Source organism: Plectropomus leopardus, chromosome 4 (assembly GCF_008729295.1).
Source record: "Plectropomus leopardus isolate mb chromosome 4, YSFRI_Pleo_2.0, whole genome shotgun sequence".
Classification (NCBI taxonomy): Eukaryota; Metazoa; Chordata; class Actinopteri; order Perciformes; family Serranidae; genus Plectropomus; species Plectropomus leopardus.
The window spans coordinates 16,675,102-16,694,965 of record NC_056466.1 but is presented as its reverse complement, the minus strand read 5'-3'; the positions used below and the strand labels follow the sequence as shown (position 1 = coordinate 16,694,965).

The 19,864-nt window shown below is 40.9% G+C and overlaps 1 protein-coding gene across 1 annotated transcript in view; it reads left to right on the top strand.

Annotated features, from left to right (window-relative positions):
* The window catches only part of fbxw7 (F-box and WD repeat domain containing 7), a 105,562-nt gene that overhangs the window by 74,785 nt on the left and 10,913 nt on the right, over window positions 1-19,864 (top strand). Inside the window, exons 4-9 of the mRNA XM_042484994.1 lie at window positions 7,291-7,373; window positions 9,340-9,481; window positions 13,424-13,558; window positions 15,761-15,884; window positions 16,057-16,193; window positions 16,836-16,949. Of these exons, the coding sequence (XP_042340928.1) occupies window positions 7,291-7,373; window positions 9,340-9,481; window positions 13,424-13,558; window positions 15,761-15,884; window positions 16,057-16,193; window positions 16,836-16,949 (735 nt within the window). The remainder of the gene's footprint in view (window positions 1-7,290; window positions 7,374-9,339; window positions 9,482-13,423; window positions 13,559-15,760; window positions 15,885-16,056; window positions 16,194-16,835; window positions 16,950-19,864) is intronic.

Sequence of the window (19,864 nt, the reverse complement as noted above, 5' to 3'; positions counted from 1 at the left end):
GTATTTTGGTTTTCTGCCAGAAGTAGAAATATGCTTTAATGTTTAAAAACTTCATTTTCTCATACTGTCTGCTTATAATTACCTGTATTCACGTTCTGTCTCAAACGCTCAGTTTTAGTGCCTGTCTCTTTAAGCTCCCCTCGCCAAAAAGCCAAGTCTTTTCTGATTGGTCATTGTTTCCAGGTCTTCCACATTTACACTTTCTGCGTCTCTGAACTGTCTTTGCAGTTGGGAGAATGACTGTAGTGACACTATATATTAGTACAACGTTTTGGTTTTTTTTGAGATTGCGTTGCTTGGCATAAACTTGGATCCTTGTTTACTTTGTGTCAGTTGATGTCATTCACAAACACTACAAAACAGTCCAACAGGAAGTAAATTTGGGATAGTAAGGATAGTAAAGGATAGATTGGTGTGGTTTAGGTAAAAGGAGTGAAACTGGTCAAGATTACAGCGTTTCCCACAAAGGGATAATCTGTTAGAATCATTAATTCTTTTTCTTCCTCAGCCACAGTTTGAGAAGTTTGACTTGCAGGTTGATAATTGATCTGTCGATCTTATAGCTAATCAGATCAGATTGATGGATAAGAGGAGCAGCTACTGCAAAACTGAGTGAATGCAAACTTTTACACCTAGAACCAGTTAAGTTAAGTTTCACTTTCACTGAACCTGATGTTCTGCTGCTCTGCTCCATGCTCCAGGAGTGTGGTACAATATCACTGACCAGTATATATATTCCAATACTGCTCCTAATAAACAGTCCAGCTCCAAAAATATAAAACAGATGAATGTGTGGGAAACCCTGAGTTAGTTATTACAGGGTAAGCCACTAAGACGCCGAGTAAAGCAGAGTAGAACAGGTCGTGCCATCGCTTTCCTAGGAATCACCAATTTGCCAACAGGAAATATAAGTTTGAAATGGTGTATATATTGTATATTTGTGACATCGCTGACAGTCTGTATTCTGTGTTTTTGAACGAGCTGTAATAACAGTCAAGAAGCCATCAGCAGTGTGTGATGTTTCAAACAGGGCAGGTGCAGTCACCCCATTACCTGCCATACTGAAATGCAAATATTAGCTTGTTCCATGTGTGTGTGCAAATGAGCAGGTGTAGCAGACGTGGATCCATGCCTGATAGATTATAATGGCAGACTGTTTGCTTCAGAGTTCTTCTTAAGCACAGTACTTGAGTAAATGTAGAAAGTTACTTTGCGTAAATGTAACTATTAATCTTAATTTATGTTAACTTTATATCTAATTGTAACATTTACTTAAAGTTTAGTTATCTCTACTTAATTTTGTGAAGTTGTTGCAACTCAAAAAATTATAAATATAATTAAGTTGATCTTTTTAAGTTTTGGCAACTTCAATAAACCAAGTTTACTGTGCTATGGCTGTATTTTGCTGGTTACATACTAGTCAGTAAGTCATATTTGTATATTCCTAAACATGTTAACAAAAAATAATTTGCAGATCTTCTATATTCATTATTGGCAATATCCTCTTTGTCATGATCAAGTTAAATCAGACTTTGGTTTACTGAAGTTGCTAAACAGTTGCTAAAAAGAATAAAGTAAATTCACTTGCTATTTTAAAGTTGCAGCAACTTCACAAAGTTAACTAAATTCAGATAGATTTAAAGTAAAAACTCTCAGATAAAAAGTAAACAGAAATTACGATATTTTTACTTTCTTTTTTTTCAGTGCAATTGATTTCCAAGATTATTTTAAGTAAGATTAACTTGTCAGGTTTTACAGTGGGCATATATGCTATGTGGAGGTACTTTTACAGTCTGTACAGTACAGTGTATATGATGCAGAGCATTTAAAAAGTGAGGTTGCCTTCGGTGTTAAAATGCAGAGCGTGTTGGGTGGGGTGCATGGATGGATGAAGTGATTTTGTTTTTTGCAACAAGTGTGGGTCCACCTCTATGCAAAGAGGACAAGTGCGCACCCCACCCGGTCCCTGTGTGCTCCCTCGCCTGCTCCGCATACGTCCCCGGTCTCCTGCTCGCAGAGGAGAGGATGCGCTGCGCACACAGTGTTGAATGTTGGACTGCACCATTCCTGCCGTCTCCACCGGGGAGGCTGTAATCCGATCCTGTTTGGAGGAGCGGTCGTGCAGCCTGTGAGGAGAGAAGAGGGCACTGCTCTGCTGCTCTGACGCTCTCCTCCTCCACTCCTCCCCTTTCTGCCGAGTGTCACCCTCTTTCTCCCTCATCTGTTCACTCCCTGCTCGGTGAGGCTGGTCGGCGGCGCACACGCCTCCGGGATCGTCGCATCGCATTGTTCAACCCCACCGACCGAGCCCCGTTTAAGTCGGCGTGACACGGCGGAGCTTCTTCTTTTTTCCCTGTCTCTCTTTTTCTTTAATGCCTTTACCGGAGGAATCTACCGCATGCACGCCAGTCCGGTGACGTGCCCGAGCATGTTAACATCAGAGACGGATTTACCTGAGAGTACGCTGCCCTCACACTGTCACAGCTATCTCCCGACCGCGCACACACATTTGGACTGATTGTCACTGAAGAGGAAAAAGGAAAACACACCGGATTACAAGGATGGGGTTCTACGGCACTTTAAAGATGATTTTCTACAAAGTGAGTAGGGTTTTCTGCTTGCATGTAACCGTCCGTGTCACCTCCAACACATCTCCGTGTCTTATTATTTAGTGTTTGACTCGCTCTGTCGCCCTCATTATCTTTGACGCGCCTCTCGCGGCAGATTGTGCGGCCACTGCGGAGGATGAACAGCAGTGTAGCAGACCCCCAGAGACGCATGCTTTTAATTGCCCGGGCCTATATGTTATCTTAGCGATAAATGTTGGAACATCACGACGCGATCTGGCATCCTTTCCTTCATAGTAACTTCAGTAAATAAACGCCACCGCACCGATTCTGTTTTAGTGGTTGTGTTTGTAAATGCCACTCATATGGCCATTTCATTCTGCAATGCTGGATGAAAATATGGTCATATTTCCGCGTTATGCACTCTTGAATTTCTGCTTGGCATATGATCGTATTTCGCCTCAGTGTTGGCTCGATGCTCCCTGCACCTGTACATCAACTGTGGTCCTCCCCTTCACATAACCTAGTCTATGCTGTAGTTATAACATATGTACTACATGCAGATGGCTGATATCACCTTCTTCTATGTTTTAAAGCATGCAGACTTCTGCAAATCCAGAAACAAAAAACACCCTGTGATCCTGCTCAGTTTGCAGGGTTATTATGTTTCTACATTATGCAGCAGTGGTTGTCTTGCAGTGACCAAAGTGACTGCTTGAGATGCATGCATGTGATCAGTCTTGCTGTTGCCTGTTGGAGCAGCCTATCCCCTGACATTGTGCACTCGCCTCCGGCTCCAAGCACAGATAATGGGTCACTGTGTCAGACTGCGTGAGGTAGAGAATATCCTCAAGGATGTTGGGTGTATTATGCTGGATGGCAGCCATGAAATGATGCTCCCTTAGCTGGAAATGCAGAGTACAAACAAGAATATGAAAGGGAATCCATTACACAGTGTGTGTAATGTAAACAAATTTGTTAATCACATATCATTCACTCCCATGCGGTGAGGGATTTTTTGTGTAGCTGTGTGCACTTTGTCTGTGTGGTGTTGAAGCTTTTAGTCAATTAATCCTTGTAATTACATAAATGTCATTCTTAATCAATGAGCAATAGGTTACTGAATTGAACAGTGACCCATTTGTGTTCTCTCCATCCATTTTGTGCAAGTGCTTATTCTCAGATATCAGGATTTTTAAGTCAGCCCCTGCAGCTCAAATAATTTTATGCTGCTCTTTGATGGGTCTGACAGAAACTGTATTTTAAAGACATGTTCAAACCCATTTTCTGGTTTGATTGCAGTTCCGCTTCTTATCAATTCCTTCCAAAATGGCCAGTTCTCGGATGCAAGTGTTGCTGTGCCGCTGATTGACGTGATGAAACTGTTTCATGGCTGCTTGAAACAGTATTTGAAAAATGAGAAAAGATTCTTCAAGTGACTGATGCTTCAGGATGTAGCCTGCGTTGAAATGAATCAACACATTATGCAAGAGTGATTGCTGTCTTTAAAATATCATTAACTCTCTGTGTATCCATCTGTCGTGCTTTTGGCCAGATAGAGAGGGGGAAGCCAGGAGGAACGAGGGGAGGACTGATTAGCGGTGATTTACAAACACTGCGTGCTCTGGTTACCTTTTTCCCAGGCTGAAACACAAGAAGAGGCTGGTTCCACGCTGTTTTTTTCACGCCCGCATTTAGTTTGAGGTTTTCTTGCATGTACACACAGAGACACACACTCAAAGGCAGCCAGCACTCCCCCCTTTTCTCTCTCCCACTCTCAAACACACACACCCAAATTCATGAATACACACACACACCCAGGCTCTCCTTGGCTACTGAACTGCCATTGCAGTGAGATCACCGCTTTAAGAACAAGGCGGTTGGGTTTAAGAGCTGGAGCTGAACAAACAGGAATATCTTATAATCCCAACTTTATACTCTTTAGCTATCTAACAGGCTTTCAGCCAGATATTTGAAATGTAGACAAGTGGAACATAAGATACATACCTACTAAGCTTTTGAAAATATTTTGACATCATTTGTTTGTTTTATTTTGCCACATAGATTACATCAATCAATGCCTCTTCTATACATTTTTCAATAATCAAGTGATCCATCAAGTGATGCCATGTGGCCCAAAAATACTTTTTTTCCCCATTGATGTACAAGGCAAACAAGACGTAAATCTGTGGATACATTTTTTTAGTATCCCGATCCCTGGGAAATTTTGCCTTTGACTTAAATTGATTTGGTCCAATAAAATTCAGAAAGTCTAGCCGAGCCATAAGATTGAATGATTTTAATTCTCATTCGAGTTAGCAGAGCGCTAAGCCTGAAGCAGCCGGTCAGCTGTTGGAAGTTTCCGGTGTGTCTGCGCTATGGGCCACACAGTGCAGAGGCACTGCTGATCATCCGTGTAATTTAATACCCAGCAGTAGAACTTTAGATTTTAATTTCAAACTTACCAAAAAAATGGGAGAATAAAAATAAGCGTAAGAAAAACAACAGCAGAATGCCCATCAGACATATTCAGTAAACAGCATAAGTATTTCATGTCTGAAAAGGAGAAGGAGGAAGTAAATACTTATCAAATCCAACGTCCCTTTCACTTTTATCAAAAAAACTTGATTTTTAATATGCACTATGCTCCACTGAGCAACTCTTATAGGAATGAACGGGGCCTCGCCTCCACTGCTCTATGGAGTGCTTTTTATACATCCATGCTGACTTTTGAGGAAACCTCACAAATCATTGGTCAGCTCACAGTGTAATGTCTAGAGGGCATCTAACCTGCAGAGCAAGTTGGTGTGCTGGTCATGTCCACCTGCATCTATAAACTCAGGCTTAAGTTGTGTCACTTGGTGCATTGATTCATGCTGTAGTCCATATAAAATACTAAGGCAGGGAAGCCTGTGTTTATACCTAGTCACTGCTCATCACTCTGCATTTCTGAATTATTTCTTTTGGTTCATCGTCTTTTTGATGTATTGCGTGCTGTTCCCAATGCTCAAATGTGCCCCTCAGGGCTGAAAACACAGAGACGACAAACACACTCACCAAATTATAGTGATAAACAAAAAAACTCACATTTTGAGGAGAGACCTGTAATCATGCCACTGTAAAGCCAGACAGTATGGAGTCAAATGTCCAGTGCTGAATTCTCAGCATCTGATACTACAATAACATACCAAAAATACATCAAAAGGGCATTGTTTACCTCAGAAGACGAAGACATTTTTTTATTTTGAATGTGGTTTCTGGTTTCTGTAAGCCATTATCAGTTTCTACAATAGCAGGAGGACAGATGGAAGTTTGGCAACACATTTTCCAGTACAGGTTGTGTTTTGCAGCACAACAGGCTGGATTGTAACTGTAGACCAACTTTTGACAAATTCCTCTGACCCGAAATGGAAGTACAAAAACATCATTGTTGTGCCACAAGTAATGCAAGATAACCTTGTAAAAAAAAAAAAAAAACATTAATCTGCGCAATGATGTCCATTTTTAGCCTAAAATATACCCTTGTTGGTACTGCTGGTGGCTCATACAATATAGCAGATTTTTGACACATCAGTCTTTTATTCATTACTTGAGGCTATAAGTGAAGGACATTGATCAAATCCTGCCATGCTTTTTATTTAAACATGAAACATGTTTAATTAATCAAGAAACAAGGCCAGATTGTTACATTGTATATCTTATTTTGGCCAGACACTCTAGTTCAGTTATTCCGTCAGGGACCGGCGATGAGATGGTGATCACTTGCATGTGTGGTGCGAGGCCTTGCCAGAGAGAGTGGCAGGCATGGGATGAGGAAAATTAGCTTGCCCGGGCTCACACAGGCTCCTTTGTTTGCACAGTAGGGTAGGTGGTAACAGGGATTGGGCTGGTGTGTGCACACATGCAGGTGATATAAAGAGATAAAGAACTGACTTGCTTTGTTTTTCTTGATCAAGTTTCTATGAATCAAACTTCAATGCCAAAGACTGCACCCTGTAACCCTTCCTGTACTAGTTCTTGTACTTTGTGGTTATTTTGTTTGTATGAACATGCTGCACACTGTGAGTTTTGGGTGTGAATGTGGGAGTGTCTCCGGATATTACGGGGTGTCTGCTGGTTGCTCAAGAATCACCTTCAACATGGCAAATAATCAAAAGAAAGCACAGCATTGTTAAAGAAGCGGCTGTTTTATATCTCATCTACAGATAGGTCGTAGCTCTCTGCTTTGTTACAGAACATGTTAATAAATTGAATCTCTAGCCTATGCATTAAAGTTTAATTCCCGATTTGCATATAGCTGTTGCAAGACCGTGGTGTTGGAATTTTAATATGCTGGATTTCAGACATAATGTTAACAAAGTCTGTGACTTGCAAAAGCAATTTTCTGCTTCCTCCCCTGTTTTTTTTTTTTTTTTTTAAAAAAAACATCCATGGCGCGTGTCCTTTTTTAAAATTGCTTCCCAAGAACTGGCTTCTCACACAAAAAGTAAAGTGACTCGGACTTTTTTGAGAGAAAGTTATAAGAAGCGAAGGAAACAGTGATGGATTATACAACACATGCCAGAACTGCCCCCCTCCAGCTAAATTCTATATGTGTACATTTTTATTTTCTTCAAACAAGGATGCAGCATTATAATTAGGTTTGTGTTTTTTCATATACAGTCTTCTCCATTGTCATGCTCTGTTGGTTTTCAATGTATTTCTTTCTTCTTTCTTCTCTTAGATGAAGAGGAAGTTGGACCATGGCCCCGAGGTCCGATCTTTCCCTTCAGGAAAAAAGCCCTGCAAAGGCCCAGAGTATCCAAGGTAAACCTACCCAAATTTCACTGATACCACCTTCAGTTGCTCATCAGAATCACACCATGTCCAATTTTTCCTTGTACTGCAGTGTCCTGTATTTGTTTCCTACCTTAGAGTCAAACATATTTCAGTAGAATGACATTTTAAAGACTCTTATATCCCTGTTTTAGTGCTTTACACATAATAAATGAATCCACCATGAAAAGAAATAATGAAAAAATATCAAGAGGCACGAACAAAGAAGCTGTGTCTTCAAACAGAATGATGCCTCACATCACACTGTATCTCTAGCATTCAGCCCGCAGCCCCAGATGTTTCTCTAACCCTCAATATTTAATGCACGTGTTCACATGTAGCCACATTAAAATTCAGACCGAACACAGGCACTTAACTGTAAATGTTACCATGTAGCTGGCTCCCTCTCAGCCTCCCCTCCCATTAAAAATGAATCAATAATGAAATGGACCCCAAGCTTTCCTTTTTTGCTGTCAGCAAGCGTAATCTCAAGTATTGAGGGTGCCCGCTGGATGGCTTCTCCTGCTGCCCTTACATTACAAGGGCACATGGGCACCGTTTGAAGTCCTGTGCAGCTTTTCACATCCAGGTTCTTACAACAGGAGAGACTGGACTTGACCAGGAATCTGTGGGATTGTGCATACTTTGAAGTCTCTGAGTTAAAAATATATCTTGGAGGTACTTTCAGGCAAATATTTACTGAGTTTTTCTGTGATTTGACATTCTGCATGTCAAATTTGCTTCTTCTTCTGTGACCAACTGGATAACATTCAGTTTACTTGAACATGTGTGATAAGGATGTAAAGATATCAATTTTGCTCTTAAGTTTTGCTGCAGTCTGAAGTTTAAACTTTTTTTTTCATTTTGATTTTTTGGCCAAGAACTCTACAACAAAAAGTGTTTCTTATTTGCACAGTCAAAAAGATCATTGATAATCTTCAGTTACATAATATTCTTTTGTATTTTATTATTTGTCCATATTATTTCAATAACACATCTTTTCATTTGGTCATAAACACTATATAATTGAAGAAGAATGGGGTTAATTAAGGGAACCAGCGTAACCTTAAAAGAAAACACCACAGATTACACATGCTTTTAGTTGGGGATTTTATTACTAAATTAAAGTTTTGCCAAAACAATGGGCAAAAATGCTTTAGGTTTAAGTGCAGCTTTAAATATTTAGCCTAGCAATATTTGCTTTTCTGGTGACTCACAGGCCATTGTGTGTCTTATTGTCCACTATAAAATTATTTCTAGTAGAAATATCTGTAGCAAAACAAACCCTGGCACAACTAAAAACCTTTATAATGAGCATATTGTTGTTCTCATTAATATTGTATCCTTAATATGTCCGTAATGTGCTCATAATGCTCTCTAATGTTTGCAGTCAGCTAAAATTTGACTCACAATTTTTAATATCTAATGTTTAAGATTCAATACATTATTGTCATATCATCATAGTTGATTGGAAATTGTTTCAGTGAGCTCAACACACAGACAAAAAAAACACTCACTCCAAATACATAATAAGAATAAAAACAAACACATATAATAAGTGAAATCTGAATCAGATATAGATTATTTTTAGGTGGCTAAAACATTTTGATGAGGTTCTTGGCCACAACAGTACATTATTTAGCTCCTGTGCTGATAGATTTGGTTTATTAAAGATGCTAGCAAAGCAGCATAATTCATAAAAAAAGCACAGCAGAGACTTCTGATAGGTCAGACCACAGGTTAACTATATGTCTTAATTTCATTAAGGCTGAAAGTGACAACAGAGATCAACAAGTTGGCCGATTTCACATTTTTCATTACTTGTTATCAATCGACAGTTGTCTACCTGGAAGTGATTGTTGTTGTTAGCTCGATATCACAGTGATTTGCTCTATTTGCCTGTGAAGATTTCACATCATTCATTTTTGAGGTTTTCTTTGTTCCTTGTAAATTGCAGCCCGACAGGAATTGTCCCTTGTCCAGCCACACCCACCACATTCGGCCACATTCGAACAGCCAATGGTCAGGGGCAGCAGAGACGGCGCATCACCTCAATCCAGCCACCCACGGGTCTCCAAGAATGGCTCCGAACATTTCAGGTAAGCACAGTAGAGTTTCTTTCCTCTTCTTCCCCCCACGGACAACTCCAAACCCTCAAGCAAAAGCTCATCAAAAAGCAGATGTTGTGCCCAATCAATGCTCACTTAGTCTCAGAGATAATTGCTGCCTTGTTGTTAGGGCCCACCACATTACCATAGCCACTGTAGCGTGGAATTGGAATTAGCCGTACCTGTTCAGACTTGAAAGCAGTTATAACATCTTGTTTCTACTGTAGACCTATAGTCTATACTAAAAGTGAAACAGATTATATGGTCTTCTCTGATATAAAGAAACTAAAGATACTGCAGTATGAATAAAAACTATTGTCATCTTGTCATGTATTTTTACAGAATTATCCAGACAGTAATGAGGACTTTGGGTCTCTTAAGAGGTCATTTTGTGTCCATGATTGGCAAACTTGTTATGGACTCATTGTATTTTGTTGAACTGTCAGAGCCCACTGATAGAGATGCAAGACATAATGCTGTATTCATAGTTTACCCTATTTACATTCATTTTCCTATATTATTTCTGTCTGCACAGGTGCAACATAATAGAGCCGTTTCTTTAATGTTAGACTTCAGCTCTAATGAATCCAGACTTCATGGAAATAGGATGTCATTTAAACATATTAGCCTTGATGGGGTCTCTCTGATTTCCTATATAATAGGTTGCCATGGACTTCATTACCTGAGAGAGCTTAAACTCATTATCTTTGAATAGCTGAGCGAACCTGTGACACCTCAGTGTTTATTTTACGTATATTATTCTTCAGGCGTGACCTGCTGCAGTCTTTAATTTGACAGCGCAGGCTGCAGCGGCTAAACCTCAAACTTACACTCTGTACATTCCCCAGTCCAGTCTGAGCCTGTAGCTGCTTGCACAGAGGGAAACGACAAGGCTGCATACTGTAGTTAGAAAGAATGTTTTCACAAAAACTTCTGGTGTTATTTTGGGATTTTGCAAAGACAAACACAAGGACACATATGGCCCTGGCAAAGTCACATATTACATTAAAGGATTTGTGTGAGATTTTGGGAAACTCACTGTTTTGCAGAGAGTAAGATTAGAAGATCAATACCACTTGTGTCTCTTTGTTAACTATAGCCGGGCTCCCGCTGAAGTCCAAAAACGCATTGAATTATTTAAGTGAAAAATAAGACCTTAATTGGTGCTAAAATGTCTTAAATCATTCTTTCAATAGTCTTAAAAATTCTAAGACATGGAAAGTAGGATTTTAGAAATCTTTTTTCTGATGCTCAGATCAGAGGATTCATTGACTGCTTGCAATGCAGTGCATACAAGGCTCAGTGTATTTTATGCAAGAAGTTTTTCACACTCGACATGATGGGAATCAGGACAGTGGGATCCAACATGCAGAGTGAGAGACACAAAATCATCCAGAAAACTTGACAGGAAACACAAGGTATTTCTCAAAAAAGTAATGTTTAATATTAGAATAAACATTTTATGCAAAATTATACCTACATAATTGGTGTTTTTTTTCCCCTTCAGTTTTGATAACTGTAAAATCGGTCTTAAGCTGTAGGAACCTTGATATAAACTTGCTTGCTTAGCTTAGTGTAAAGAGACTGCTTCATTACCACAGTAGCAAAATCAGCCTACCATCACCTCTCAGGCTCACTAATTAACATAATATGTAAGCTTTGTTTAACCTGTACAAAAACCTAAGGGTATAAACAACAGTTGTGATTTTATGGAAAATAATTTGTGAGATTCTTGGCAATAAATGCAAATAAGCTTTTTTCCCCCCCAAAACCTCAAATTAGTCATTTAAAAACAACATACAAGCACATCTGGCTCAAAAGCATACAGTGTTTATATTTTAAAATACATTTATATACACTGACTTTCCTCTCAATAACAAGGCACAGGGAGGTATTATAAAGATGGAATAATTGGCTTTTTAGTGTCCTTGGAGCTCACAGTAATCATGCTTCAATAATCTGTTTTGTTGCAGCCAAAGAATTAAGTCTTTATGAAATTAAGTGTTTTTTCAGCAGATACTTAAACTCATCTCTGAATGTCTGATCTGAAGTGTTTTATTATCAGACCGTCATGATGATTAGTTGATCAAAAGAGTAACGCGTGTGCATCAGTGAGCCTGGATTCCCTCCACGTTTAAGGATCAGCACTGTGGTCCTAGACGTTTTGTCGCAGCAGTTCTCTGGGGATTATTGACAGAAGTTCTGGGGAATTTAAGAAATCATTAACGGCAGCAGAAGTAGGCTGTTAAAGGGGGTAATTGACTACCAAAAATTACAAAAAGCAATGAATGACCAGAGTTTATCCAGGAAATGCTTTGATGAAACTTAGCTCTTCAGAGTTAAATTGTTAAAATATTCTACATCTTGCAGGTTCTTTTGGACATTTACAACCTGTACATGAAATATTACTAACTACATCTATGATTACATAACCGACTAAAGGCTAGATGGTGTAAAACATACAAACAATCTATGGCAGAAAATTGATGTAACACATAAGTGACTGTTGCGTGGTCGTCCCAGTGGCAGGGAGGAGGTCTTCGAACCCCCTGATTACCTCCAGAACCAGCACCTCTGGCTAAAGCTTTTAGCTGCCAAATTACAGGTGGTTTGCGTTTGCCAGATTTTCCATCCTGCCTCGTAGCCTGTAATCATTGTTAGATTTCAGCGCTCCACAGAGGAAAACAACCGCTGCTGTTGAGTCCAACATACAGTGTAGTGCTCGTCATCAGCCGGCGTTAAACAACTGAATGTTCAAGCAGAATAAATAACCCCACAGAGTCCTAATAATGTTGTTGATAGAGTCTGGTTCCTGATGTTCACATTTTCCACTAATGTGTTGGCTGCTAGAAATAGGCAGGTGCCTCGAGCAACTCTGTGCAGCACGTAGGGAACATTTACGTGTTGCTGACACACTGCACAAAGCAGTATGTTTCCAAGTCGCTCCAATCAAAGTAAAACAAGAGCTTACATAAGCGCACTAAGGCGTCGAGTTTTAACACGATGAATTGGCACAATCAGCCCGTAACGCCCCACTGATATGTTTTTTAGTAAACACTTCATATTTACAGCTGGTTGGGTGTGGCAGTCCAGATGTGGAGGTGGAATAAAGTTCAACTAGTGTACTGCCACCTGTGATAGCCAAGTTGCAAATAAATGTTTCTCCCTTCATTAAAAGCCAGCAGGATACTCTGCTCTACACATCAAACACTCTCTATAATATTGTACAGATACCGTATGAGAGAAAACATAAAATAGCTACTACAGAAAGTGTGTCAGTGCATGGTTTAGTATATACATTAGAGCAGTGGTTCCCAACTTGCCAAGCCCCAGGGTCCAGATATTCTCCTCAGTAATTAGTTCAAGGTCCACACGAGAGAAATCCCCACATATTCAAATTTATTTCACAGAATGTAAACAGTATGTGGGCTTAGAACACAATAAAATAAGATGTAGTGCAAGAATAAAGTGCATTTACGTCAAACTTTGTGAGTAAATAGCACTGCAACTCAAAAAGTGCATATTATTTCTTCAGTACCAGTGACAAAAAATGCTGCAAAGGCACAACATGTTAATAGGCAAAACAATACTAAGAACAGAGCAATATCTGTACTCAAAAAAAGCTCGGTGGGGTGCCACTAGTTGGAGGAGGGCACAGTTTGATGCAGTCCCCTAGTAGTGTATAAAATGTAGCTACTGGAAGTGAAAGTATTGAAATGGACTGCAAAGTATAAAATATAATGCAGGTATTTCATGTCATGTTCAGGGCTGCATAAAATGTTTCAGAGAGCAGCTATTGGCTTGCAGGCAGCACTTTGAGCAACAGTGTTATAGAGTTTGAACACACTGATTGTGAGTCACTGTAGACAGAAACCAAATGAATGTAATGTCATTTCTTTATTTTAAAAAAACCCTCTGTCCTCTGTGTTTTAGAGCTGGACTGGCCCAGAGAAGCTGCTGGCGCTGGATGAGTTGATTGACAGCTGTGAGCCCACACAAGTCAAGCATATGATGCAGGTGATCGAGCCGCAGTTTCAGCGAGACTTCATCTCCCTGCTGCCCAAAGAGGTGAGTTCCTGAATCCCCCTTTTTCTTTTGTCACTACACTTCTTCATCTCCAGTCCTCCTCCTCCTGACCTGAACTCCCACAGGAATCCCTCCCATTGTTTTTGATCGCACAATACATGACAGAGGCTTCCTCTGCAGCCCTAATCCTGTCGCAGTCTTCCTTCACATCATCTAACGGCATCCATAGTGGGGCTTCTTGTTTTTCCTCTGCATCATAACTGACAATACAAACTATCTGAAGTGCCAGACTGACGATAAGATCACATAAGGGATTCTTACAAAACAGCCTCAATCCACCGTTATCTGGTGTAGCTGATCAAATACTCAACACCTCGTCTCTCTGTGGCAGTTGTTGGGATGAAAAGAGGGGGCCGGCAGCATAGAGAGTGAGGCAATAGGATGCAAGATTTCAAGGTGTCGGCACCACTTGCACCACAACAGCATCATGTGTGTTCTCATCAGGACATGAGCCCTCTCTTTTCATTTTGTTTTCTGTTTCTCCTTTTTTATATATATCCTGTTCTCTCTGACTTCTTTTGATAATCCTTGTCTGTCCTCTCTGCCAGAGGTGCTGGAAATATATTAAGGGGGGCTGTCAAGTAATTTTAACAGGACAATCCCTGTGGCTGCACTATAGATACAGTTGAAATTGAAACCATGAAGAGAATCTGCAGAAGCCGGTGTGTCAGGCTTAAAAAGCAATCACTCAAGGCTTGAGGTCCATTCATAAAACTTTGAAATATCCTGAAGCCCAGTAATGACTACAGGCTCAGACAGGCTTTCAGGCGATTTCGGTATGTCAAGGTTTGTGGGTCTTGTCTGGGGCAAGTGATTTGAAATGGCCCTAAAACTAAACTGTATTACCTTGAGGCCTTCAGCAGGAAGTCAAAACATCATGCGAGTCTTTTGATTGCCCTTCATAACGACCCTTAATCCTCTTTAAAATGTTAAAGAAGTATTGAACGGGTTAAAGTCAGATATTTGACAAGGAAATATTTCTAAATCGTTGAGTAATGAAGTGTTCAAGAACTTTTTATAGAGGACTTCAGACCAGGAGCCCGGTTTGACATTTAGGAGGAAAATTCAGCAAAATGTGTAACTGTTAGGGATGGGTATTGGTACTCAATGCCTTTACGGTATAATCTGAAATAACCCAGCAGGGCTGTACCTAAATCAGAATTATGTCAGTTGAATCAGATTTGGCAGTTCAATACAAATTTTCAACCATTTGTTTTATTTTTCCATCCAAAGTTTGAACTGGGCTCAGCAGGACGTTCAGTTTGGCAGCAGCACCTGTGCAGCACCTGTGCAAAATAGTAAACAAGCTAACAATACTAATGACGGATTGTAAATAATTAGACGGAAATAAATAACAGTAAAAATAACTGTTGGTTGCAGACCATATCTAAGAGCAATATGAAGACTGGCCCTATACTAACCAGTCAAAAATGTCTTTGAGGAAGCAGCCCCGTGTTATTGCTGACATCTGACTCCATCCTGATGTTCATGACGCCACTCCTGAATTTGCCGCACGGTGTGCCGTGGCTCGTTATCATCTCGGATTATTGTAATATAATAAAAAACAATATTTGCACAACGGGTTACAAACTGAACCCATAATCCTTAACCTTTTTATGATGATACAGAACAATCTCTTTTCCTAATGCTTGATCCGCTTCATTATTTCACAGTTGCAGCAGACTCTGTGTTGAGACTTTTGTCCAAATATATACCTGTTTGAAAAAACAGCAGACAGGGTTAGCCGCCCCCACCCCCCACCCCCATCCCCCCAACACCCCCCGTCATTGCTCAGGGGTCCAGATTTATGCTCATTATATCAGGTTTTGTGTCTTTTTATGCCGGCTTTGGCTTAACGAACTGAGGCCCTGGCATTATTATTGTCTGTGTGAAGCTCTTATTGTGTATTTTTTGTTAGGCTTTAATAAAAACGTAGGATCAGTTCTATGCTAATACCATTGTCTACCCTTGTCAGTTCGATTTGTGCTGTTAATATTGTAGACATAGTTTGTTCCACAAGTGTTTTCTCAGCTGTTCTTTTTTCTTATTGTGATTTAGTTTCTTTAAACTGAAAGTTCTTTTTCCATAAGGTGTTTGTACTGTCGTTCACGCCCACAGCAGTGAATAAGGGGTCCTTTATCGGTCTCCTTTTCCATTTACACCTCTCACATTGTCTTTCAACAGCTGGCTTTGTATGTGCTGTCATTCCTGGAACCGAAGGACCTCCTCCAGGCTGCCCAGACGTGTCGCTACTGGCGCATCCTGGCAGAAGACAACCTGCTGTGGAGGGAGAAATGCAGGGAAGAAGGTGAGTCTTAAGTTTTTGCAACAGATGCAGACAGACGACATGCAGTCGCCCAGCGGGAGCAGTCTGGAGTTACCGCTGTGGGTGATGCTGTGCTTAAAGATGCAGTTGTACCTGTTTTTAAAATAAACTTTTGGAGGAGAAACATGATTCCAATCTCTATCTCTCCTCACAGGCATCGATGAGCCTCTGCTCCTCAAGAAGAGGAAAATCGTCAAGCCTGGCTTCACTCACAGCCCCTGGAAGAGTGCCTACATCAGGCAACACAGAATAGACACCAACTGGAGGAGAGGAGACCTCAAATCACCCAAGGTAGCTTTACCTTCAAACTTAAAGTCCCCACAGGTTAGCTGATCTTATAGATCTGATATCAAGCTGCGTTGACTTACAGAAAGTTAATGGAAAGTTAGTGATAGGTCAAGTCTCTGCAGTATTCTTTGTGAATAATAAATGAGCTACAGCACAGGATGATCTCACTCTCCTTCAATCTAAAAGACTGTTTGTCTTTTGCTTCTTCAGAAGTTCCCCATAAAGCATGACCAGCATGCTAGAGCTGAGCCTTAATGGGCCTTGTGTGCTTTTGCTCCTTTTCAAAAACAGCCGCAGGTCGTTTCAGGCTGCCACTGATGTAAATTTGGTTGCTGTGCTCTTCATACTCCTTTGCATATGCAGTGTGCTCTGTCGTTTGCTGAGCTTGCAGTCCTGTGACCCAGTATAACACACACACACACACACACACACACACACACACACACACACACACACACACACACACACACACACACACTGCTTAAAGAGCTGTGTACACCTGCAGCACTTGATGACATTTTATCTCCTCTTTGATGTACAAAGCACCAGAGACGTGTCATTGTCAATTCTTGCTGTGTCATTCTGCGTCCGCCCCGTCCTCCATGTCCCCTTCACTGCATCTGTCTTTATCTGCCCCATCCAAAGGTGCTGAAAGGTCATGACGACCACGTGATCACCTGCCTCCAGTTCTGTGGTAACCGCATCGTCAGCGGCTCTGACGACAACACGCTCAAAGTCTGGTCAGCCATCACAGGAAAGGTATGGGTTAACCGCTTCTCTGTTTCCTGTTTTCTCGTTTTATAGTAATGGCTTCCTTTTTCTTCTGCGGTGTTAATGGACTGTGGTCCATGTTGAATTAACTTCATTAATTTTTCAGACTTGTTGATTTGGAAGTAAAGGAGTTTTCTAAATGATTGCTTAGTGGTTAAAAGACTTCCCTTTGTACATTTAGTTGTTCATGAAAACAGCTCTCCTGCCTGACACCTAACTACCTGTACCGCTAAACTGATGGACAGTTACCCCGTCACTTAAAAGCATCCTGGCAAAGACTCCTTTCTGACTCTGTGTATTCTCTCCTCTCACATTTTGCCGTTTTGCAGACTTGTTACACAGCACATGTCCGCAAGAGGTGTTAGTATTCATAGCTGAAGCTGGTGCAGCCACACAGGCCTTGGCTGCAGCTTTACGCTGTGTATTAAAAAGAAAAGCAGTGGTTGTACTGTGGTGTTGGCGAGAGGTTCACACATAGTTGTGAATCGCAGCGCTTTCATGCTTCAGTGTTGGGCTCCATTTTCAAAAGAGCTTTTCTTTTCATTTTTACTGAAAATCCTCTGTAAACTGTTGTTGCGCATTCCTCTTTTCCACTCAATTCGTTTCATTTTGACGCGGTGAATAAATGAGATATGTTTGGGTTGTGAATTTGCTGTTCCCTTCACAAACATACGTTTCAGAGAAAAGTCTTTGGAGAAGTTGATTTTCTGCATTATCACACTGCAGGAGGTTTCTCTTTCTGTTGGACACAATAGACCAGAGAGCTTGCTTTTCATTGCTTTAAAGACTCAGTCCAACAGATAGTCAAGATGGCATTCAGCCAACTGGTGATTACACGGCATATCAGTCACAGCATTTGCTGATCTGAACAGATCTCACCAAGGTCATCCGATAAGCACGAGCACGATTTGGCTCTCCTTCACCTACGGACTAACATCTGGATGACAGGTTGTTGAGTTACAGCTGCAGCGGCTCCATGTAGGTGGAGCTCCACGCTGAGATGAGTCACATCACCAGCAGGCTCGGCTGCTTTTTGTGAAACCACCGTGTGCTCACATCGACGTCACAGACGCTCAGTGTATTGTCTGTGGTTTCTACAGCGTTAATCCGCCTCAGATTTGTTTGTTTACATTACACATAAAGAAAAGATGACGTTAAATCCGTTTCTGTTTGGGTGCTTCACGCAGGGCACAACCAAACTGTGGATTTCATCTCTTTGCTTCCTTTGCTCTCAAGAGAGCATCTCTCGCCAGAGAGGAATGACCAATTAAGCCCAGTCGACCATTGCGGGTGAAGTGCCTGTCGATGCCAGTGAAACTGTAAAGTAAAATACAATGGGATTACCACCACCTGCATTTGTTTTTCCTCTGCTGTCAACAGTCTTTATAGTCTCTGCCAGCGTATTTGAGGACTTGATTGCAATGTTTTCCTTGCCGTCAGTTTGTCCCCGTGAGATGCCGGCCTGTAAAGTGGCTATCAGCGATCTCAAGGTGTAACACAGTTTGCGATGGCCCTTGGATGAATTTCTTATGAGACTCCAAATCCACGGGCCAATATCCATTTTCCTCTGTCCCTCACATTGCAAATAATATCTCCTCCATAATCTACCTTTTAAGCAAAATTTGTTTGACCTTGGTGCGCCTTTTACCTCTCACATTCATCCTTTAACTTAAGCGAAAGCTCAGGGTGCCCGTCCACAGCTCAGGTCTCACTCTGAATTGGATCAATAAGAGATGATCAACGGAGATGAGGAACTATGATGTTGGTCTTTAAGTGTTCTCCTTTTGATGCCTGATGCCATTAGACTGAAGATGTGGGTTTCTTTTCTTTTCTACGTGCTCTGAAAAGATTTGATTCTGGGTCCTTTTTTCATTCATCAGAAAAAAGCTGCAATAATGAGTTTGGCAGGCGATTATAGATTACAAGGTTAAATTGGCTCACGCTCTCGGAGATCAGTGGTGACTTCTGTCCTTTCCCTTCAGAGGAGAGATTTGAAATACAGCTCCGACGGATTGCACTGCAGGTAGAGGATTTAAATTGATGGGATGGAAAAAGAAATTGGTCACAGCATAGACAAGTAGTGCCAGAGGTAGAGCGACGTGAACACTTCTCCTCGGCCACTTGTGCTGCTTTTTCTCAGAAACCTTGTGTTCAGTTTAGAGCGATCAGAAGATTCCCATTGTGATGGGACAGTGTGGGGAGAATCAAGTGGTGTTACATCACTCTGTTGCGTCAAACTGTTATCTCATGTTTTCTCCACACACAAGTATCCCCAACACGTCTCTTAATAGTGCATCTGTGGCGATGCTGACAAGATTGCAGCAGATGTTTCCATCAATTGTTTAATGAATCAGTCCAATATCCTTTCTTCTGTTCAAAATTTGTTTGCAAATCATTTGATTTTCTAACTCGCTGGGCATTTTTAGCACAGAAGGCAAAGTGTCCTTTCATATTGACAGGGTTTTTTTTGAATGTACATTGTTTCATTTTAACATATTTTTAAATGAATTTCCATGAGTGCAGCATTGCCAGAGCTCCAAGATATCTGATGTTTTATCTTTGCAGCCAGTTTTGTCTTGCCCTTGATTTTAGCTTGTTATATAAAACATAGTGAATTGAACCCCTTGCTGTGAGGCAATCAGAATTATTACACCAGAACATTATATGTAAATGACTCCACCTCTGAAAGCACTGGGCCGTTGCCTAGTGATCAGGTAAGACATTTGGCATTGATTGAAGTGAAAGTATTACATCAGAGATTGAATGTGGTGAAGCTTGCATGTGCATTTCAGATATGCAGTCTGGAGGAATTTCAAAAACTCTGCTTTCCTGCCGAAGCTTGCTTAGACGACACTTGAAGGCTCTCTGTCTTTACCTGATGGACCTTTGTCTCTGCGCTTCCT